The sequence below is a fragment of the Salvelinus alpinus genome, chromosome 25, assembly GCF_045679555.1.
Source record: "Salvelinus alpinus chromosome 25, SLU_Salpinus.1, whole genome shotgun sequence".
In the NCBI taxonomy this organism is placed as follows: Eukaryota; Metazoa; Chordata; class Actinopteri; order Salmoniformes; family Salmonidae; genus Salvelinus; species Salvelinus alpinus.
The window spans coordinates 10,532,663-10,551,414 of record NC_092110.1 but is presented as its reverse complement, the minus strand read 5'-3'; the positions used below and the strand labels follow the sequence as shown (position 1 = coordinate 10,551,414).

The 18,752-nt window shown below is 43.8% G+C and overlaps 1 protein-coding gene across 1 annotated transcript in view; it reads left to right on the top strand.

Moving 5' to 3' along the window:
- sptbn5 (spectrin, beta, non-erythrocytic 5) overlaps nucleotides 1–18,752 on the top strand; it is a 57,833-nt gene that overhangs the window by 10,298 nt on the left and 28,783 nt on the right. Inside the window, exons 6-25 of the mRNA XM_071365024.1 lie at nucleotides 827–1,240; nucleotides 1,480–1,700; nucleotides 2,354–2,492; nucleotides 2,584–2,807; nucleotides 5,117–5,270; nucleotides 5,600–5,800; nucleotides 6,233–6,439; nucleotides 7,109–7,250; nucleotides 7,391–7,527; nucleotides 7,895–8,107; nucleotides 8,410–8,562; nucleotides 8,758–8,888; nucleotides 9,135–9,389; nucleotides 9,538–9,825; nucleotides 15,781–16,027; nucleotides 16,193–16,332; nucleotides 16,470–16,569; nucleotides 16,656–16,826; nucleotides 17,256–17,420; nucleotides 18,451–18,677. Coding sequence (XP_071221125.1) covers nucleotides 827–1,240; nucleotides 1,480–1,700; nucleotides 2,354–2,492; nucleotides 2,584–2,807; nucleotides 5,117–5,270; nucleotides 5,600–5,800; nucleotides 6,233–6,439; nucleotides 7,109–7,250; nucleotides 7,391–7,527; nucleotides 7,895–8,107; nucleotides 8,410–8,562; nucleotides 8,758–8,888; nucleotides 9,135–9,389; nucleotides 9,538–9,825; nucleotides 15,781–16,027; nucleotides 16,193–16,332; nucleotides 16,470–16,569; nucleotides 16,656–16,826; nucleotides 17,256–17,420; nucleotides 18,451–18,677 — 3,929 coding nt within the window. The remainder of the gene's footprint in view (nucleotides 1–826; nucleotides 1,241–1,479; nucleotides 1,701–2,353; nucleotides 2,493–2,583; nucleotides 2,808–5,116; nucleotides 5,271–5,599; nucleotides 5,801–6,232; nucleotides 6,440–7,108; nucleotides 7,251–7,390; nucleotides 7,528–7,894; nucleotides 8,108–8,409; nucleotides 8,563–8,757; nucleotides 8,889–9,134; nucleotides 9,390–9,537; nucleotides 9,826–15,780; nucleotides 16,028–16,192; nucleotides 16,333–16,469; nucleotides 16,570–16,655; nucleotides 16,827–17,255; nucleotides 17,421–18,450; nucleotides 18,678–18,752) is intronic.

Genomic DNA, 18,752 nt, shown 5'->3' with positions numbered 1-18,752 from the left:
GAAACTTTTTTTATACTCAGCTGCCTGCCTTTGGAATAATCTTCTGAAAAATGTGAAATGTATTACCTCCATAGGTAGTTTCAAGTTCTCACTGGAAAAAAAATTATTAAATAGTAGCATGTCTCAAAAGTGTGTCGTAAGATTATAGTACGTGGCTGAGAAGGAAAATGCCCGGGATAGCCTTTTGGTGCCTGTTGTTTATCATATTGTGATCGTCTTGAATATATTAGGGATTGATTGTTTTATATATTAATGGTGTGTGAGACAAGGGAGATGTACCTGTCCGTAGTTGTTTATTAGGAAAGGGAATTGTACAAATTATCTGATGTTATGAATCAAACAACAATTTGGTCTGTCATTGTCTGTTGCCACTACTATTGCCACTTAACTTAGTTGCATTTCCCCTTCCACCTTCCCTCTTCAAAAGGACCACAATGGAAATAAGATTTTAAGCTTTATTGTGTTATCCTTGATGATTTTTCTTAAATTGTATGTGGCGGGGTCACAGGCGAGCGCCCTTAAGTATGATTTTTTTTTTTTTTTGTCAATTAAATTAAATCAACCTTAACCCTTTGCAACTGCAGTGTATGTAGTAAACATTGTTTGACATCATTGAATAGAGAATAAAGAATGACTGATTGCTCCCAAGCAGCCACAAACTCTAAATTATGCAGAATGCAAAGTGCCCCCTCTAGCCTTCAGATTGAATAAAATGATATGAACTTTATTTCAATATGTTTTCATTATCTATAGGAGGTTCTACTGTATGTTTCATGTGTATCTTTCTGATTCGTTTGTTTAATAACTCCCTCTCTTCTTCTTCCAGATCGTGGGTCTCCTGAAGGAGCTAGATGATCAGAAGATCCTGTATGAGAGAATGGTGTCTGACCTCCTGCGGTGGATCAAGACCAAAGTGGTGGAGCTCAACGATCGCTCCTTTCCCAACTCCCTGAGGGACATGCAGCAGCTGGTGGCCTCCTTCAAGACCTACCGCACCGTGGAGAAACCCCCCAAGTACCAGGAGCGAGGGGCCATCGAGGAAAACTTGTTCAGCCTGCGCACCAAGCTCATAGCCAACAACCAGTGGGCCTATGTTCCCCCAGAAGGAAAGACCCTGGGGGACATCGAGAAGAACTGGGCCTTACTGGAGCGGGCGGAGCATGAGAGAGAGGACGCCCTCCAGAGGTCGCTGCTAAGGCTGGAGCAACTGGAGCAGCTGGCCCAGAAGTTTGGCAGGAAGGTAATGTTTTTTTGTTTTGTAACTTATTGTTTTTTATTATTAGGTGTTATTTGATTTATCATTGAGGACCACTTTGGAAATAAGTGTTTTATTTAATAATAATGCTTGCATGTCTTGGTCTTTGGTTACACTTTCTATGAAGCACATGCATATAATGCTCTATAACATCCTTTATAATGCCTTATAGTACACTTATAATGGGTTATGACACTGACTAAAATTCAATTCCATCCATTCAGGCAGGGCTGAGGGAGGGCTATCTGGAGGACACAGCCCAGCTGATCAGCAGACAGGACCTGAGGGGGTTAAACAGCCTGGAGGAGGCCCAGGCTGCAGCCCGGAGACTGGAGGCCCTGGGGACAGACACCCTGGCTAGGGAGCCTCGCTTCAGAGCCCTCAGCGACATGGCAGCTGTCATCGAGAAGGGGAACTACCACAGCAAGGCCCAAGTCATCCGGAGGTAAGGCTTAGAACTAAATTACCACGGTAAGGACCAAGTCACCTGGAGATTAGCAGTTGCCATTGGCGTTGGCTAATGGGGATCCTAATAAATCAAAGTCACCTGGAGGTAAGGCTTAGAACTAAATGACCACAGCAAGACTCAAGTCATCCAGAGGTAAGGGTCAATTACCACAGCAAGTTCCAAGTCATCCAGAGGTATGACTATCACGGCAAGGCCTAAGTCAGGGTTTCCCAAACTCGGTCCTGGGGACCCTCAGGGGTGCATGTTTAGGTTTTTGCCCTCGCACTACACAGTTATTTCATCAAGCTTTGATTATTTGAATCAGCTGTGTAGTGCTAGGGCAAAAACCAAAACATGCACCCCTTGGGGTCCCCAGGACCGAGTTTGGGAAACGCTGGCCTAAGTAATCTGGAGGCAAGGCTTATAACTAAACTACCACAGCAAGTTCCAAGTCATCCGGAGGTACAGTAAGATTCCGTGCTGTAAGACAGCGAATGTAAATACTTAGTAAATACCCAAACAATCAGTATGTTTGTTTCCCATTGGTCCAAATAATTCATCAAAAATGAAATAAAGCCTACATGATTGAATAGAAACAGAGAGCATGTAGGAAGCATATCTGCACTGGTGTTTTCCGTCCGTCGTTTCAGAGAGGTGAGCATCACAAAGCGCTGGAAAGACATCCTGGTTCAGTTGCAGCAGAAGAGAGAGCAGCTGGGGGACATTGTGAACACACTGAGTGTCCTCAGGGACATCGAACTGGTTGCCCAGGAGCTCAGAGATCTACAGGTACACAACTAATGGACAGCAAACAACACAGTATAATGTATAACAGTATTACGCTTAATGCTTCATCCTTCAATTTTCATACTTAATGTAGGTTTTAGCAGGGTCCTCTGACATTGGGAAGCAGCTCCCGGAGGTGGAGGCCTTGCTTCAGAAACAGGACCTGCTGGAAACCCAGATCTCTGCTCATGGAGAGACTCTGAGTGCCATCAGTAACAGTGCCTTAAAGGGGACACAACGAGTTGCACAGCAGATCCAGACCAGGGTCAAATCACTCAATGCTCAGTACAACTCTCTGGTGGGGCTTAGTAAGAACAGGTGAGCACACACACACAACAACTTAGGCCCACATTTAATACATTGTAGATAATGGCAAACCCCAGGTTTATTTATACAACTATTTTAAGTATACCTTAGCAATGACAATGGTTGTACCTTAGCAATGACAATATTTGTGTGAGAAACGGCTTTCATGGTGTGTTTGTTACAGAGTGGTTTACACTCTGATTTTTCTCCCTCGATGTTTAATATAACACACATTAATTATTAATTTCGGTTGCCTATCCTGATGTGAAGTTTGTTCTATATAAAGTATTTGACTCTGATGTGTGTCACAGAAAGCATTTGACTCTTGGCACAAAATTAAGGAAATTAGAAGGGGGGATTCTAACGGGGGAGATTTTCGGCACAACACTGGCAAACCGTGCCAATATATCCGCCAAACATTGGTTTCGAGCGCATTATCATTTTTATACAACGGGTAACCAACATATTCAAATAATGATTGACGTATTTTCGTTAATTTTAGATATGATTTAATCCTTCCACAAGATAGTCCCTAAACAAATCTAGGGTTGCTACCCAAGCCGGCTATTCGTTCGTTCGTTCTATTGGTTCGGTTGCCAGAGACGCGACTCGGTCTTTTTATTCTGTATCTATGGACGCGACCTAGTCGTTTGATCTAAATGTTCCATTGATAAAATGGCTTGCAACGTTCTTATCCCTTGCTTGCTAGCTAGCCAACCACGGCTAACTTACATTCACATCAAACAGTGCAGACAGAATAACAACAGTAGCTGCATTTGTTTAAGCTGTTTTCTAGTGACATTTATTTGGATACATGCATAACAATGAGCTAAAGAGGCACTCTTGTCAGGACACTATTGTTCAGAGGAGCTAGCCAACAACACAGCTAACACAATAACTTCAAACTGAAGCTGGAAAGACTGCAAACTAGCTACACTTCGTTTTGTTACCTCTTTTCAATTGATTTGTATTTATCCATAAAAATGATGCCAGCTGATTCATGATTTCGACTGGCTGAGAAACGCTTATCTCTCGTCCTGACCCCTACCCATACAGGTTAATTACCATGGGACAGTTGGAGATCGAATTTGAATATTGAAACAATGTTGCAAATGTCAGGGAGACAGACAGCAAGATTTATACAAATCTCCACTGTTGAAAACTAAATGTTAGTCTAAAATAATCTAGATAATGTCGAGATCCATTTTAGAGTGGAGATCAAATTTATAACTTCCCTGCCTGGGCTGATGAGACAGTGGATTGCACAGTCAGGTGGAACAGAGTAAATAAGTATTTTAACTTCATAGATTTAGCCAGTGGTTTACTTGTGGAATAGGCTGGAATGCGCTTCTAACCAATCAGCATTCAGGATTAGACCCACCCGTTATGTACTTAAGTAATAAGGCCTGAGGGGGTGTGGTATATGGCATATATACAACGGCTTAAGGGCCGCTCTATCGTGCATAAATGTATGTTGTCCCCGCACACCAAACACGATCTCGACACGCAGGTTAAAATATTAAAACAAACTCTGAACCAATTATATTAAACAGGTCGAAAAGCATTAAACATTTTTGGCAATTTAGCTAGCTAGTTTGCACTTGCTAGCTAATTTGTCCTATTTAGCTTACTTGTTGTTGCTTGCTAATTTGTCCTGGGATATAAACATTGAGTTGTTATTTTATCTGAAATGCACAAGGTCCTCTACTGCACCAATTAATCCACAAATAAAACGGTCACCCGAATCGTTTCTAGTCATCTCTCCTCCTTCCGGGCTTTTACTTCTCTTGACTATATTGCGATTGGCAACATTCATAAATTAGGTGCATTACTGCCACTGGCCTCGTTCGTCTTTCAGTCACCCACGTGGGTGTAACCAATGAGGAGATGGCACGTGGGTACCTGCTTCTATAAACCAATGAGGAGATGGGAGAGGCAGGACTTGCAGCGTGATCTGCGTCAGAAATAGAACTGACTTCTATTATAGCCCTTGGCAACGCAGACGCTTGTTGGCCGCGCGAGCAGTGTGGGTGCAATAATTGAATAATATAGACTTCTACATTTATTTTGCAACGCTCCCGCACATGACACGAGCGGTGTAGTCAACCTGTTAGCCGTATATTGGCCATACACCACAAACCCCCAAGGTGCCTTATTGGTATTATAAACTGGTTACCAACGTAATTAGAGCATTACAAATAAATGTTTGGTCTTACCTGTGGTATACGGTCTGATATACCACGGCTGTCAGCCAATCAGCAGCATTTAAGGCTCAAACCACCCAGTTTATTATGTTGGTTATTGTCTTAATGAATCAACAGGAGGAAAATGCTGGAGGGCCAGTTGAAGCTGTTTGAGTTTTTCCACGACTGTGAGGAGGTGGAGGCGTGGATCTATGAGAGGTGGCTTCCCCTTCAGTCTGCCAGTCTGGGCAGAGATCTCAGCCAGATCCAGCTGGCAATTCAGAAACACAAGGTCAGACCTTGGTTGCATCACAAATGACACCCTATTCCCTATAGTGCACTACTTTTGACCAGGGCCCTCATCCAAGTAGTGCACTATATAGGGAACAGGGTGCTATTTGGGTCAGGCCTTCTTCAGTCACACAAACAGTGATTATTCAACTTCAAGTTTAATTAAGCTTACATAGCAGTCATTATAAACTTAAACCCATGGCATGATAAATACTTTGGCATAAGCCTATCTAAATACACTAGCATTTAAACAAATGAAAATACGTAATGTTATAATGTGAACCAAACCCTCACTTTAATGTGTTTGTTGACCCATCGCTGTTTTGGCAGGTTCTTGAAGCCGAGGTGCAGTCTCATGAGTCTCTGTGCTCAGGGGTCGTGAGTAGAGGTCAGGAGATGTGCAGAGGGAAACACCCCAGTGAGGAGGACATCCAGAAGTCGGTCCGGACGCTGAAGAAACAGTGGGAGCACCTGAAGGAGGATGTGGTCAATCGCAAAAACAGACTGCATGCAGCCATCGTTATCAAACAGGTTACAACCATTAAAACAATGCAGAAATAAAAGTCAGAGAAATAGATGGTTTAACAGAGGAATTACATTTAGGAGTATGTACGTAATAGGCTGGAGAAAGCTACCATAGCTAGTTCATTGACATTCTCTATTTATTTTATAGACCGTGATAGTTGGAATGTAGAGGGGAGGCAGATACAGAGGGAGACAGTGAGGAAGGACTGAGACGGGATTTGTACCCACGTCACTAGGGGTATATGTGTTTCGGTGTCTGGGGGGCTAACCACTACGCCAGACTCTGGCATGTGATATTCTCCTTTCCACAGAATTAGATAGAATACTAGATTGGATATTAGCATCCTGGCAACAAAACTACAGGACAGCCATCTTGGTCAGGGAAAGTTTTGTTTAAATTGTATTATATTATTTATTATCTGTTATTTTCCTCTTCAGTACTTTGCTGATGTGACCGAGGCCAACTCGTGGCTGAGCGACAGGAAGCCCCTCCTGATCAGCGAGGATTATGGGAAGGATGAGTCCTCCACCAGCGCCCTGCTGCAGCGCCACCTACGGCTGGAAAAGGAGATGGGAGCGTACGTCGTGGAGGTGAAACGCTTGGGAGAACAGGCCAAGGGAGCCTCCCAGCTGACCCCGCTCACAGTAAGTTCCCCATCAATCACAGTGCCTTCAGAAAGTATTCACACACCTTGACTTTTTCCTAATTGTGTTGTGTTACAGCCTGAACTTAAAATTGATTAAATATAGATTTTCTTTCACTGGCATACACACAATACCCCATAATGTCAAAGTGGAATTATGTTTTGACATTTTTACAAATTAATTAAAAATGAAAAGCTGAAATGTGAGTCAATAAATATCCAACCACTTTGTTATGGCAAGACTAATTAATTCAGGACTTAAAATGTGCTTAACAAGTCACATAATAAGTTGCATAGTCTCTGTACCCCACACATACAATACTGTATTTGTAAGGTCCCTTTTATTAAAAATAAAATAAAATAAAAATGTTTTACTAATTTTAGAAGTTTTCTTCCACTTTGACATTAGAGTATTTTGTGAAGATCGTTGACAAACAAAATGACAATTAAATCCATTTTAATCCCGCTTTGTAACAACAAAATGTGGAAAAAGTAAAGGGGTGTGAATACTTTCTGAAGACACTGTAACTACACCACAGTCTTTAAATGTCATTGTATCATGAATACATCCTCAAACACATTGGTTTTAATAATAAAGAAGTAGCTTATTATTCAAATCCACCCCCATTGACTTCCAAGAGTTGCTGAGGACTTTCATATTTTTCCGCAGGCTGAGGCCCAGCAGAACAAGATGCCCCAGTACAGTGATTCCTCTGGTGACGAGGAGGGATTGACCACACCTGCGAGAGTGTGGTCTACCCAGACCCATACACAGGAGGCTAATGCCAAGATCAGGTTTAAATACACAAGAGGTACAGATTCTCAACTTCAATAGAATATGGATTATTTATAGAAACAAATTGTAGAACATTTATTGTGAAATGTTTTTCATGTTACTTTTCCACCAATAGGCTTAGTCCAGTTTCTAAGGTAAATAGTCTCTATTTACCAGGTGTGACGGTGTGGGACCGTGGAGAAATTGTGACTATCCTCAACAGAGACAATGAGGATATGTTTCTAGTGAGGGACAGCAAAGGCAACGAACAGCTGGTGCCAAAGACGTACCTCACAGAGCTCCCATCATCTACAGTAAGGCTCACTATTAGCTGTCTCTATGGCCTAGTAAAGAGCTTTGTGGCACTTTACCCATTTGATTCATCGCAAGTATAATTGTGTGCCTACATTAACTCATTAACTGAACCGCATAATCCCAGGTGGAGATCAACAATCTACACCCCTCAAATTCAAGTCTGGACCTCAAAACCAGTTCCACTGTTTTTTTCCCCCCTGTATTATTCCCCTCTAGTCAGGGACTGATTTAGACCTGGGACACCAGGTGTGTGAAATTAATTATCAGTTAGAACATAACACCAGCAGTACTCCGGACCTTGTAAGGTAAGATTTGAATACCCCTGGACTACACAGTTTAAACTTCATAATTTTCCATTTGAAATAGAACACTCCCTCTACACCACCTCCATCCACCAATGGGGTTACTGAAAGCCCCACTAAGAGGGTGAACCGGGCGCGTCGCAGACGTTCCATGCGCCGGGGGACCGCTGAGATCCAGTCCTCTTCGATTCCTGATCCACATTACCAGAGAGAAACCATAGAGAGCACCCAGAGCAGTCTAGACCGGGACTTCAACACCCTGCACAACCTGGCTAATGTGAGAAATAAGACCTGGGGATTCAGATTTTCATCTTCATTTTTGGGGTGAAAAATGGTTTCCCATTGCATCACATAAGCAGTATAGCAATACAAATCATTACACTACATCTAAGTTATCTAAGTTATAACACTACCTTTTGTTTTATGCTTTGACATCTTTGTGAAGACATCTTTGATGATGTAGTGGCAGCGCCCAGGACAGAGAATAGGACCCAGAGTGATCATCCTGTAGCACACGTGTAAGTTGTCACATACTGGCACCCAAATTGTGTATTTGTGTCTGATTTCTCCACCATACAGTCCAGGAGGAAAACTCTGGAGGAGACGGTTCGGTTGCACCGCTTCTACAACACCTGTGAGGAGTTTGAGTCCTGGATGGAGGACAAGGAGAACATCCTTAACACCTTCAGTCCTAACTCTGACAACGTGGGTGTGGTGCAGGCCAAATATGAGGTAACAAACCAGCCTCATCACTGAGATTATTCCGTAGCAATTTATTTGAAGGCCACCTACATAAGGACTTCCTAACACATTCATAACACACACACAACAAAATAATTAGCAGTACATCAGCGTTTGTCTCTAGTGCTATTATTTACTTGATATAAGAGTTGGAACTCCCCTTCTCATGAACTCCCCATGTTCCAGAACTTTCTGACCGAGCTGGCAAGTGGGAAGGGGCAGCTCGATGACATCACCAGACTTGGGGAGGAGCTAGTGAAGAGCAGACACAGTAAACACAGAGAGATACAGGCCAAGCAAGGACAAGTCACACGCAGGTAGGTGGACTAGCAGAAAACGATTTTGTAATAGTACTGCCGACATCTACTAAGAATAACATGATCAACACAGTTTTTCAGATTAGATAGTTCTTTATTGTCTGTTGTTCACAGAAATGTTTATTACGTACAGAAAATGCACTGTGTTTTACTGAGACGCACACACAATGTTTAATCATTGAAGAGAGCTGTCCATGTTGTTATTGTTGTTACTGATGTTGTTGATGATTTTGTTGTTCTTGCTAGGTGGGAGCGCATGCAGAAGCTGAAGGATGAGAAGGGCCATGAGCTGCTGAGCACGGCGGATGTGCAATCCTTCCTCCAGAGCTGTGAGGAGGCCCGGGCCCAGCTCATGGAGCAGTTCACCCAGCTGGACACTGTGGATGGTGTGGGTACTACCTCCACAGCCCTGGACACTGAAGAGAGGGCCCAGGCTCAGGCACAAAGAGACATACAGGCCCTGGAGAGGAAGATATCATACCTCAAGAGTGTGGCTAAAATGTAAGGCACAATTGTAAACCTCTATATGTGTCAGACAACCACCACTAGTCCAAGACCTTATACTGTTACTGTTGATGGTTTTGAATGTAATGCTAGTTAGTTATTCATCCATCCATTCATCCACGTTCTACATATGTGTGTGAACCAGGAAGCAGGACTGCAGCCCAGCAGAGGCCGCAGCCATCATGGAGGAGGTGCGGGGCCTGGAGGCTCTGCTGGAGCAGGTGAAGGGCCAGGCATCAGAGAGACAGAGGCTTCTGGAGGAGGCCAAGCGGCTGCAGCTGTTTCAGCAGGAGACCAGGGACCTGCTGCTGTGGGCCGGGGCCGCCCAGGACCGCCTACTGGAGGACGACACAGCCTCGGACGTGACCTCCGCTCAGAACCTCCTGAATGACAACCAGGATCTGAGGATAGAGATCGACGCGCAAAGGGAGAGGTGAAACAGAATTTTGGTTTCTTTCCTTTCTGGAAAGTTTACTTCTGATTATAATAATATGTTATGTGCTGCATGCTGGGACATGGAGGTATCTGATGATGTATTCAGTGCAACTATTTCTCAGGTAAGCAGTGTTTCTAAGGTAATTTAGTAGGAGAAGGATAGTTTGTGATGAGACAATAGGAAAGCATACACAGTGTTTTTTTTGTACTGTCCTTTATTTAGTTTCTTACAGACATATTCATGACTCATGACGCTGGGAAAACATACAGTGCCCTGAAAAAGTATTCAGCCTGCCACAAGCTCTTCTTCAAGTAGTCCCCCAGCCCCAAAACCCCATACAGAAAATACTAAACAATAAAATAATACAATTAAAAAACTGAAATGTCATCATTTTATAAGTATTCATCCCTCTGGCTCAGTACTTGGTTGAACCACCTCTGGCAGTTTTTAAGTCTCTTTGAGTTTCCCTCCCCCCATCCGAAGTTGGGTTGTCATCCCATTGACCAGCAGACCACCCCTGCCCCCCCGGATTCCAGGGCCCCCGAGAGACCCATCTTTCGAAAAGAGCACACAGAACAAAGGCAGATCAACCGCCAAAAGCATTTCCCAGGCCCTCACCTCGATCTGTATTATATATAGTTATCAAAACACACAGAACCAGTCAAAAGTTTGGACACCTACTCATTCAAGTTTTTTTAATAATTTTTTTTATAAAAAAATGTAACTCTTTTCTACATTGTAGAATAATAGGGAATACATCAAAACTATGAAATAACACATATGGAATCTTGTAGTAACCAAAAAACTGTTAAACAAATCAAAATATATTTTATATCTGAGATTCTTCAAAGTAGCCACCCTTTGCCTTGATGACAGCTTTGCACACTCTTGGCATTCTATCAACCAGCTTCGCACATATGCTGAGTATTTGTGGCTGCTTTTCCTTCACTCTGTGGTCCAACTCATCCCAAACCATCGCAATTGGGTTGAGGTCGGGTGATTGTGGAGGCCAGGTCATCTGATGCAGCACTCCATCACTCTCCTTCTTGGTCAAAAAGCCCTTACACAGCCTGGAGGTGTGTTGGATCATTGTCCTGTTGAAAAATAAATGATAGTCCCACTAAGTGCAAACCAGATGGGATGGTGTATATCGCTGCAGAATGCTGTGGTAGCCATGCTGGTTAAGTGTGCCTTGAATTCTAAATAAATCACTGACAGTGTCACCAGCAGAGCACCCCCACACCATCACACCTCCTCCTCCATGCTTCATGGTGGGAACCACACATGCGGAGATCATCCGTTCACCTACATACTCTGCGTCTTACAAAGACACACCGGTTGGAACCCAAAATCTCAAATTTGGACTCATCAGACCAAAGGACAGATTTCCACTGGTCTAATGTCCATTGCTCGTGTTACTTGGCCCAAGCAAGTCTCTTCTTATTATTGGTGTCCATTTGAGGTGCAGTTAACTCTAATGAACTTATCCTCTGCAGCAGAGGTAACTCTGGGTCTTCCTTTCCTGTAGTGATCCTCATGAGAGTCAGTTTCAAATAAAGCGCTCGATGGGTTTTCAAATCAAATTGTATTTGTCACATGCACCGAATACAACAGGTGTAGACCTTACAGTGAAATGCTTACTTACAAGCCCTTACACAACAATGCTTTAATTAAGAAGTAAAAAATTTAAAATAAAAAATCTAAGTAACAAATAATTAAACAGACGCAGTAAAATAGTGAAGCTATATACAGGGGATACCGGTACAGAGTCAATGTGCGGGGGCACCGGTTAGTCGAAGTAATTGAGGTAATAGGTACATGTAGGTAGAGTTAAAGTGACTATGCATAGATAATAACTAGAGAGTAGCAGCAGCATAAAATAAGGGTCTGGTTAGTCCTTTGATTAGCTGTTCAGGAGTCATGACTTGGGGGTAGAAGCTGTTAAGAAGCCAATTGAACCTAGACTTGGCGCTACGGTACCGCTTGCCGTGCATTAGCAGAGAGAACAGTCTATGACTACGCTGGCTGGTGTCTTTGACAATTTTTAGGGCCTTCCTCTGACATCGCCTGGTACTGAGGTCCTGCATGGCAGGAAGTTTGGCCGTACCACTACCCTCTGTAGTGCCTTGTGCTCGGAGCCCGAGCAGTTGCCATACCAGGCAGTGATGCAACCAGTCAGGATGCTCTTGATGGTGCAGCTGTAAAACCTTTTGAGAATCTGAGGACCCATGCCAAATCTTTTCAGTCTCCTGGGGGAATACGTTTTGTCGTGCCCTCTTCACGACTGTCTTAGTGTGTTTGGACCATGATAGTTTGTTGGTGATGTGGACACCAAGGAACTTGAGGCTCTCAACCTGCTCCACTACAGCCTCGTCGATGAGAATGAGGGTGTGCTCGGTCCTCCTTTTCCTGTAGTCCACAATCATCTCCTTTTTCTTGATCACGTTGAGGGCGAGGTTGTTGTCCTTGCACTACACGGCCAGGTCTCTGACCACCTCCCTATAGGCTGTCTCATCGTTGTCTGTGATCAGGCCTACCACTGTTGTGTCATCGGAAAACTTGATGATGGTGTTGGAGTCGTTCCTGGCCATGCAGTCATGAGCGATCAGGGAGTACAGGAGGGAACTGAGCACGCACCCCTGAGGGGCCCCGGTGTTGAGGATCAGCGTGTCGGATGTGTTGTTACCTACCCTTACCTCCTGGAGGTGACCCATCAGGAAGTTCAGGATCCAGTTGCAGAGGGAGGTGTTTAGTCCCAGGGTCCTTAGCTTAGTGATGAGCTTTGAGGGCACTATGGTGTTCAACGCTGAGCTGTAGTCAATGAATAGCATTCTCACATAGGTTTTCTTTTTGTCCAGGTGGGAAAGGGCAGTGTTAAGTGCAATAGAGATTGCATCATCTGTGGATCTGTTAGGGCGGTATGCAAATTGAAGTGGGTCTAGGGTTTCTCGGATAATGGTGTTGATGTGAGCCATGACCAGCCTTTCAAAGCACTTCATGGCTACAGACGTGAGTGCTACGGGTCGGTAGTCATTTAAGCAGGTTACCTTAGTGTTCTTTGGCACAGGGACTATGGTGGTCTGCGTGAATATTACAGATTCAATTAGGGACAGGTTGAAAATGTCAGTGGAGACACTTGCCAGTTGGTCAGCGCATGCTCGGAGTACACGTCCTGGTAATCCGTCTGGCCCTGCGGCCTTGTGGATGTTGACCTGTTTAAAGGTCTTACTCACATTGGCTACGGAGAGTGTGATCACACAGTCGTCCAGAACAGCTGATGCTCTCATGCATGTTTCAGTGTTACTTGCCTCAAAGTGAGCATAGAAATAATTTAGCTCGTCTGGTAGGCTTGTGTCACTGGGCAGCTCGCGGCTGTGCTTCCCTTTGTAGTCTGTAATAGTTTGCAAGCCCTGCCACATCCGACGAGCATCGGAGCCGGTGTAGTCAATCTTAGTCCTGTATTGAAGCTTTGCCTGCTTGATGGTTCGTTGGAGGGCATAGTGGGATTTCTTATAAGCTTTGTGGTGTACTCCTCAATGCCATCGGAGGAATCCCTGAACATATTCTAGTCTAGAAAAATAGTTCTGTAGCTTAGCATCTGATTCATCTGACCACTTTCTTATTGACCGAGTCACTGGTGCTTTCTGCTTTAGTTTTTGCTTGTAAGCAGGAATCAGGAGGATAGAATTATGGTCAGATTTGCCAAATGGAGGGCGAGGGAGAGCTTTATACGCATCTCTGTGTGTGGAGTAAAGGTGTTCCAGAGTTTTTTTCCTTCTGGTTGCACATTTAACACGCTGGTAGAAATGAGGAGAGCCGCCTCTGGATGAGCGTTTTCCTGTTTGCTTATGGCCGTATACAGCTCATTAAGTGCGGTCTTAGTACCAGCATTGGTTTGTGGTGGTAAATAGACAGCTACGAAGAATATAGATAACTCTCTTGGTAAATAGTGTGGTCTACAACGTATCATGAGATACTCTACCTCAGGCGAGCAAAACCTTGAGACTTCATTAGATTTTGTGTACCGGCTGTTGTTTACAAATATACATAGACCACCACCCCTTGTCTTACCAGAGGCCGCTGTTCTATCCTGCTGAAAAAGCTTAAAACCTGCCAGCTGTATGTTATTCATGTCGTCGTTCAGCCATGACTCGGAGAAACATAAGATATTACAGTTTTAATGTCCCGTTGGTAGGAAATACGCGATCGTAGTTCGTCTATTTTATTTTCCATTGATTGTATGTTGGCTAATAAGACCGATGGTAAAGGGAGATTACCCGCTCGGTGTAGGATCCTTACAAGGTACCCAGAGCTTTGTCCCCGATATCTCCATCTCTTTCTCCTGCAAATGACGGCGATGAGGGCCTTGTCGGGCGTCTGAAGTAAATCCTTCCCATCCGAAGAATACGTATTCTTCAATGAGCCAGTTTGCGCTCTTCTGTGAAGGGAGTAGTACACAGCGCTGTACGAGATCTTCCGTTTCTTGGCAATTTCTCGCATGGAATAGCCTTCATTTCTCAGAACAAGAATAGTCTGACAAGTTTCAGAAGAAAATTATTTGTTTCCAATGTCAAGTCCTAGCTGATGGAGCTCAGGTACACCCCCTTCCCCTGAAACACACACATGCTGTTCCCCCGTTGTGACCATTTCCCCAAGTATCTCTGAGCAGTCAGACCTTTGATAATTCCATGCCACCAGGGCCACAATACTTTTCCCACTCTCTAATTATCTGAGTGTGACCCACTCCCTATGGGTTACTGCAGGTAGTGTTGCCAGCACTGCCACTACCTGGGTGGGGGCACCCCACTGGAATCCCCAACGGCTAGGTACAAGGTCATCAAGGTTCTCATTAACAGCTTTGAGAAATTCCTTGTATATTATGCTAACCCATCAGGGGGCTTTGCCAGGCAGGCTCAGAATCTTGAAGGGGTGGTGATGCTTTAGTAGGCCTCTGATCGCATTTATCTTTCTGTTTTGGCTGCCTATCGGCTACTTACAGTTGGCCCATAAAACAGATTAGGACTTCTCCTTAGTGTATGGGTCGTTCAGATCGGTGTCTAGGGTATAGGGTTGGAGACCGTTCCATCATGATAGGACAATAAATAAATCAACTATATTTATAATTTATTATTATTTATTAAAATGTATAACCCATATCTGCACAAAATTGAAAGCTCTCTCTTATAACCTCTGAGACACACACAAGTCTCTTAACTTTGCACACAGTGATGGAGCACTGTGTTTTGGATCATTGTCATGTTGAAAGACCAACTTCTTCTGCAGTTTGATTGTTGTGGTAGAGGGGCGCAGATTTTTATCTAGTATGTCTCTGTATTGTGCGCCATTCATCCTCCCATCACTCCTGACAATATTGCCAGTCCCTGCTGCTGAAAAGCATCCCAATAACATGACGCTTCCACCACCATACTTTACGGTGGGGATGGTGTTACCTGGCTGGTGTGCAGTGTTTGACTTGTGCCACACATACCGCTTAGCGTTCAGGCCAAAAAAGTCCACTTTAGTCTCTTTCTTTTGAAAGTCTCCACCATACTTTGGGACCATACTGAGAGAGCAGTATTTATCCTCACAGATTCATTTAAAGCAGGTGATCCACTAATTTCTTACACAGGTGGAGTCCATCAACACATTGTGTGACTTGTTGTGGTAATATATTACACCTGAGCAAATTTAGACTTGCAATTACAAAGGGTATGAATACCTTTTTAATCTGATCATTTCTGTTTTTCATTTTTAGGACATTGTTGAAAGCTTTTGGAATTTTTATTTTTATTTGACATGGTGCTCTAGGCTTTGTGGATCAGTTGTGAAACAATCTGAGACAACAAAATATGGTAAACGTGTTGGGGGGTGAATACTTTTTTTTAAGGCACTATGTGTGACACATTTTTTGTAAATGTCACTGTAATGTACTTGTATTCGTCTAACTAAAAGGGTGAAAGACATGGAGAAACTTGGAAAGTCTCTTGAGGAACAATCAAGGGGAAACCGAGGTGTGAAGGACATCCAGCAGACGCTGGGAAAACTGAGCCAGGAGTGGACCAAGCTGGACAAACTGTGGGGCAGTAGGAACAGGAGGCTGGAACAGGGGGTGGAGCTACAGAAGCTGAATCAGGAGGCTGACCGTATCGAGGCAGCCCTGTCTGGGCATGAGGCCAGGCTGAAGGTCAAAGACCTGGGGGTAAGATAAAATATACTGTACACTGTTATACAATCAATGGAAATATAATAATTAGCCTTATGGTATGTGGCGATGGATGTGTCTTTGTGTATGTATGTGTGTTTGTTCAGGTAAGACCACTTCTGTTCTCATCCAGTGTGTTTGTCTCTCCCTCTCTGTGCTCAGGACTCTGTAGACAATGTCCACAGTCTGTTGGGCAGACAGGAGGAACTGGAGGGCCTACTGAATTCTCTGGACCAACAGATCAGCCTCTTCCAAGACAAGAGCAAGGAACTCGTCAACAAACGACACTTTGCTGCCAAACAGTAAGACTTATGTTGATGACCAGTTTGGAGACATTTCCCCCAAATGTATAGGAAATGTGTAGCAGTGAACAATGTATTGTTCAAATTATTAAAAAAACATTGAAATAATCAAATCTTTTTTTTTTTTTACTTTTTAGAATACAGGAGAGGTCACAGAATATTCAAGAGCGCAATAAGAAGCTTGGAGAGAGCTGCAAACGAAGACGGACCCTCCTGCTTGATTCACATAAGTATCAGGTACACTTGATATAGAAACCCACATTTTGTGTTCCTTTTACAGTGTCAGTTAAGTGCTTGAACATTTCTTATGTGTTTGTCATCAGGAGTTCCAGAGAGATGCTGAAGAAATGCTGTTGTGGATGGAGGAGAAGTTCAAGATAGCTGAAGACGAGTCATACCGGGACCCTACCAATATCCTCCGCAAGCTGAAGAGACATGAAGCGGCTGAGAAAGAGATGCAAGCTAACCAAGTGTGGCTAGACAGACTCACACAGGTATCACAGGGCTTTCACCATTCTATCCTTTCTATACCTAATGGCTCATAATAACACCTTCTCTCATCTGTTCGAATCGTGGCGAAACTACAACAAAAAAAGCACTATAAAGAAGAAAAAAAAGTCTGTTCACTGTTTGTTGCTCCCACTTCTTAATAATGCTATTGGTGATACAGATGGAAAGTTTCAACCAACGTGATAGTAAACTTGACAAACATTCAGTAAAACTAGACCACTAAACCAGTTGGGGGAGGAGATGCTTGTGGATGAGCACTACCAGAGCCAAAGCTTTAGGATGAAGGCTTCCTACTGTACGGTTAAATATTGTACGGTAAGCCTAATCGCTTTCCATTCGTTTGGGGAGCAAATGCTACTGTTACTGTACTGCTCTATTGTACTGTAAGTTAACCGGTTGTCTGGTTCCATCAGTTGGGAGAGGAGATGCTGTCGGAGGAGCATTACGAGAGCCAGAACATCAGGAGGAAGTCTACCCAGGTTAACAGTCGCTGGGTCAGGCTCCAGGGGAAGATGACTGAGAGAGGAGACAAGCTGAGACAGGCCGGACAGCAGGAGCAGCTCATGGAGCTACTGCAGGTAACACACTAACAACCTCAGTCTACACTACCTGGAACTACAGGTAACACACTAACAACCTCAGTCTACACTACCTGGAACTACAGGTAACACACTAACAACCTCAGTCTACACTACCTGGAACTACAGGTAACACACTAACAACCTCAGTCTACACTACCTGGAACTACAGGTAACACACTAACAACCTCAGTCTACACTACCTGGAACTACAGGTAACACACTAACAACCTCAGTCTACACTACCTGGAACTACAGGTAACACACTAACAACCTCAGTCTACACTACCTGGAACTACAGGTAACACACTAACAACCTCAGTCTACACTACCTGGAACTACAGGTAACACACTAACAACCTCAGTCTACACTACCTGGAACTACAGGTAACACACTAACAACCTCAGTCTACAATACCTGGAACTACAGGTAACACACTAACAACCTCAGTCTACACTACCTGGAACTACAGGTAACACACTAACAACCTAACAACCTCTACACTACCTGGAACTACAGGTAACACACTAACAACCTAACAACCTCTACACTACCTGGAACTACAGGTAACACACTAACAACCTAACAACCTCTACACTACCTGGAACTACAGGTAACACACTAACAACCTCAGTCTACACTAACAACCTCTACACTACCTGGAACTACAGGTAACACACTAACAACCTCAGTCTACACTAACAACCTCTACACTACCTACCTGGATCTAGTTTTCCTATCGATTTGTGTGAAAGGATGCTGTAGATAAATGTGGGTAGCACACTTCATTTTATGGTACTGTTTCCACTGGTATAAAACAAATAGGTCAATCATAGGTTATTACTATTTTACAAAGTGATTTTTCAGTATATACCTAGTTATTTCTTTACCATAAATTGAAATGTGTTGATGATGCTTATGATGCCTATCATAATTTGGTCTCGTCCACCAGCCAGCTCTCTCTCGCTGTCTATATGAGGTAGCAATTGAACCTGAGAACAAGGTAAATTGTAATCACATTGTTCCCAGGATGCCAAGCTGAAGATCGACGCCATCCAGAGGATGTTGCAGAACGCAGCCAAAGGTCACGACCTTCGCTCCAGCCGCCAGCTGTTGAAGGAGCACCAGCAGCTAGAGGCCGAGGCCCAGGAACTGGCTGACAAGATCAACACCATCGTGACCCGGGCCAAGCACCTGGCCACTAACCACTTTGACTCCCAGAGGATCCTTCAGGAGACAGATACGTACATGAAGCTGTAAGTAGTAAGGACTGATTAATATGATCTGTAATTAGTAGCAGTAAAGCAATCCACTGATCGATCCATTGATTG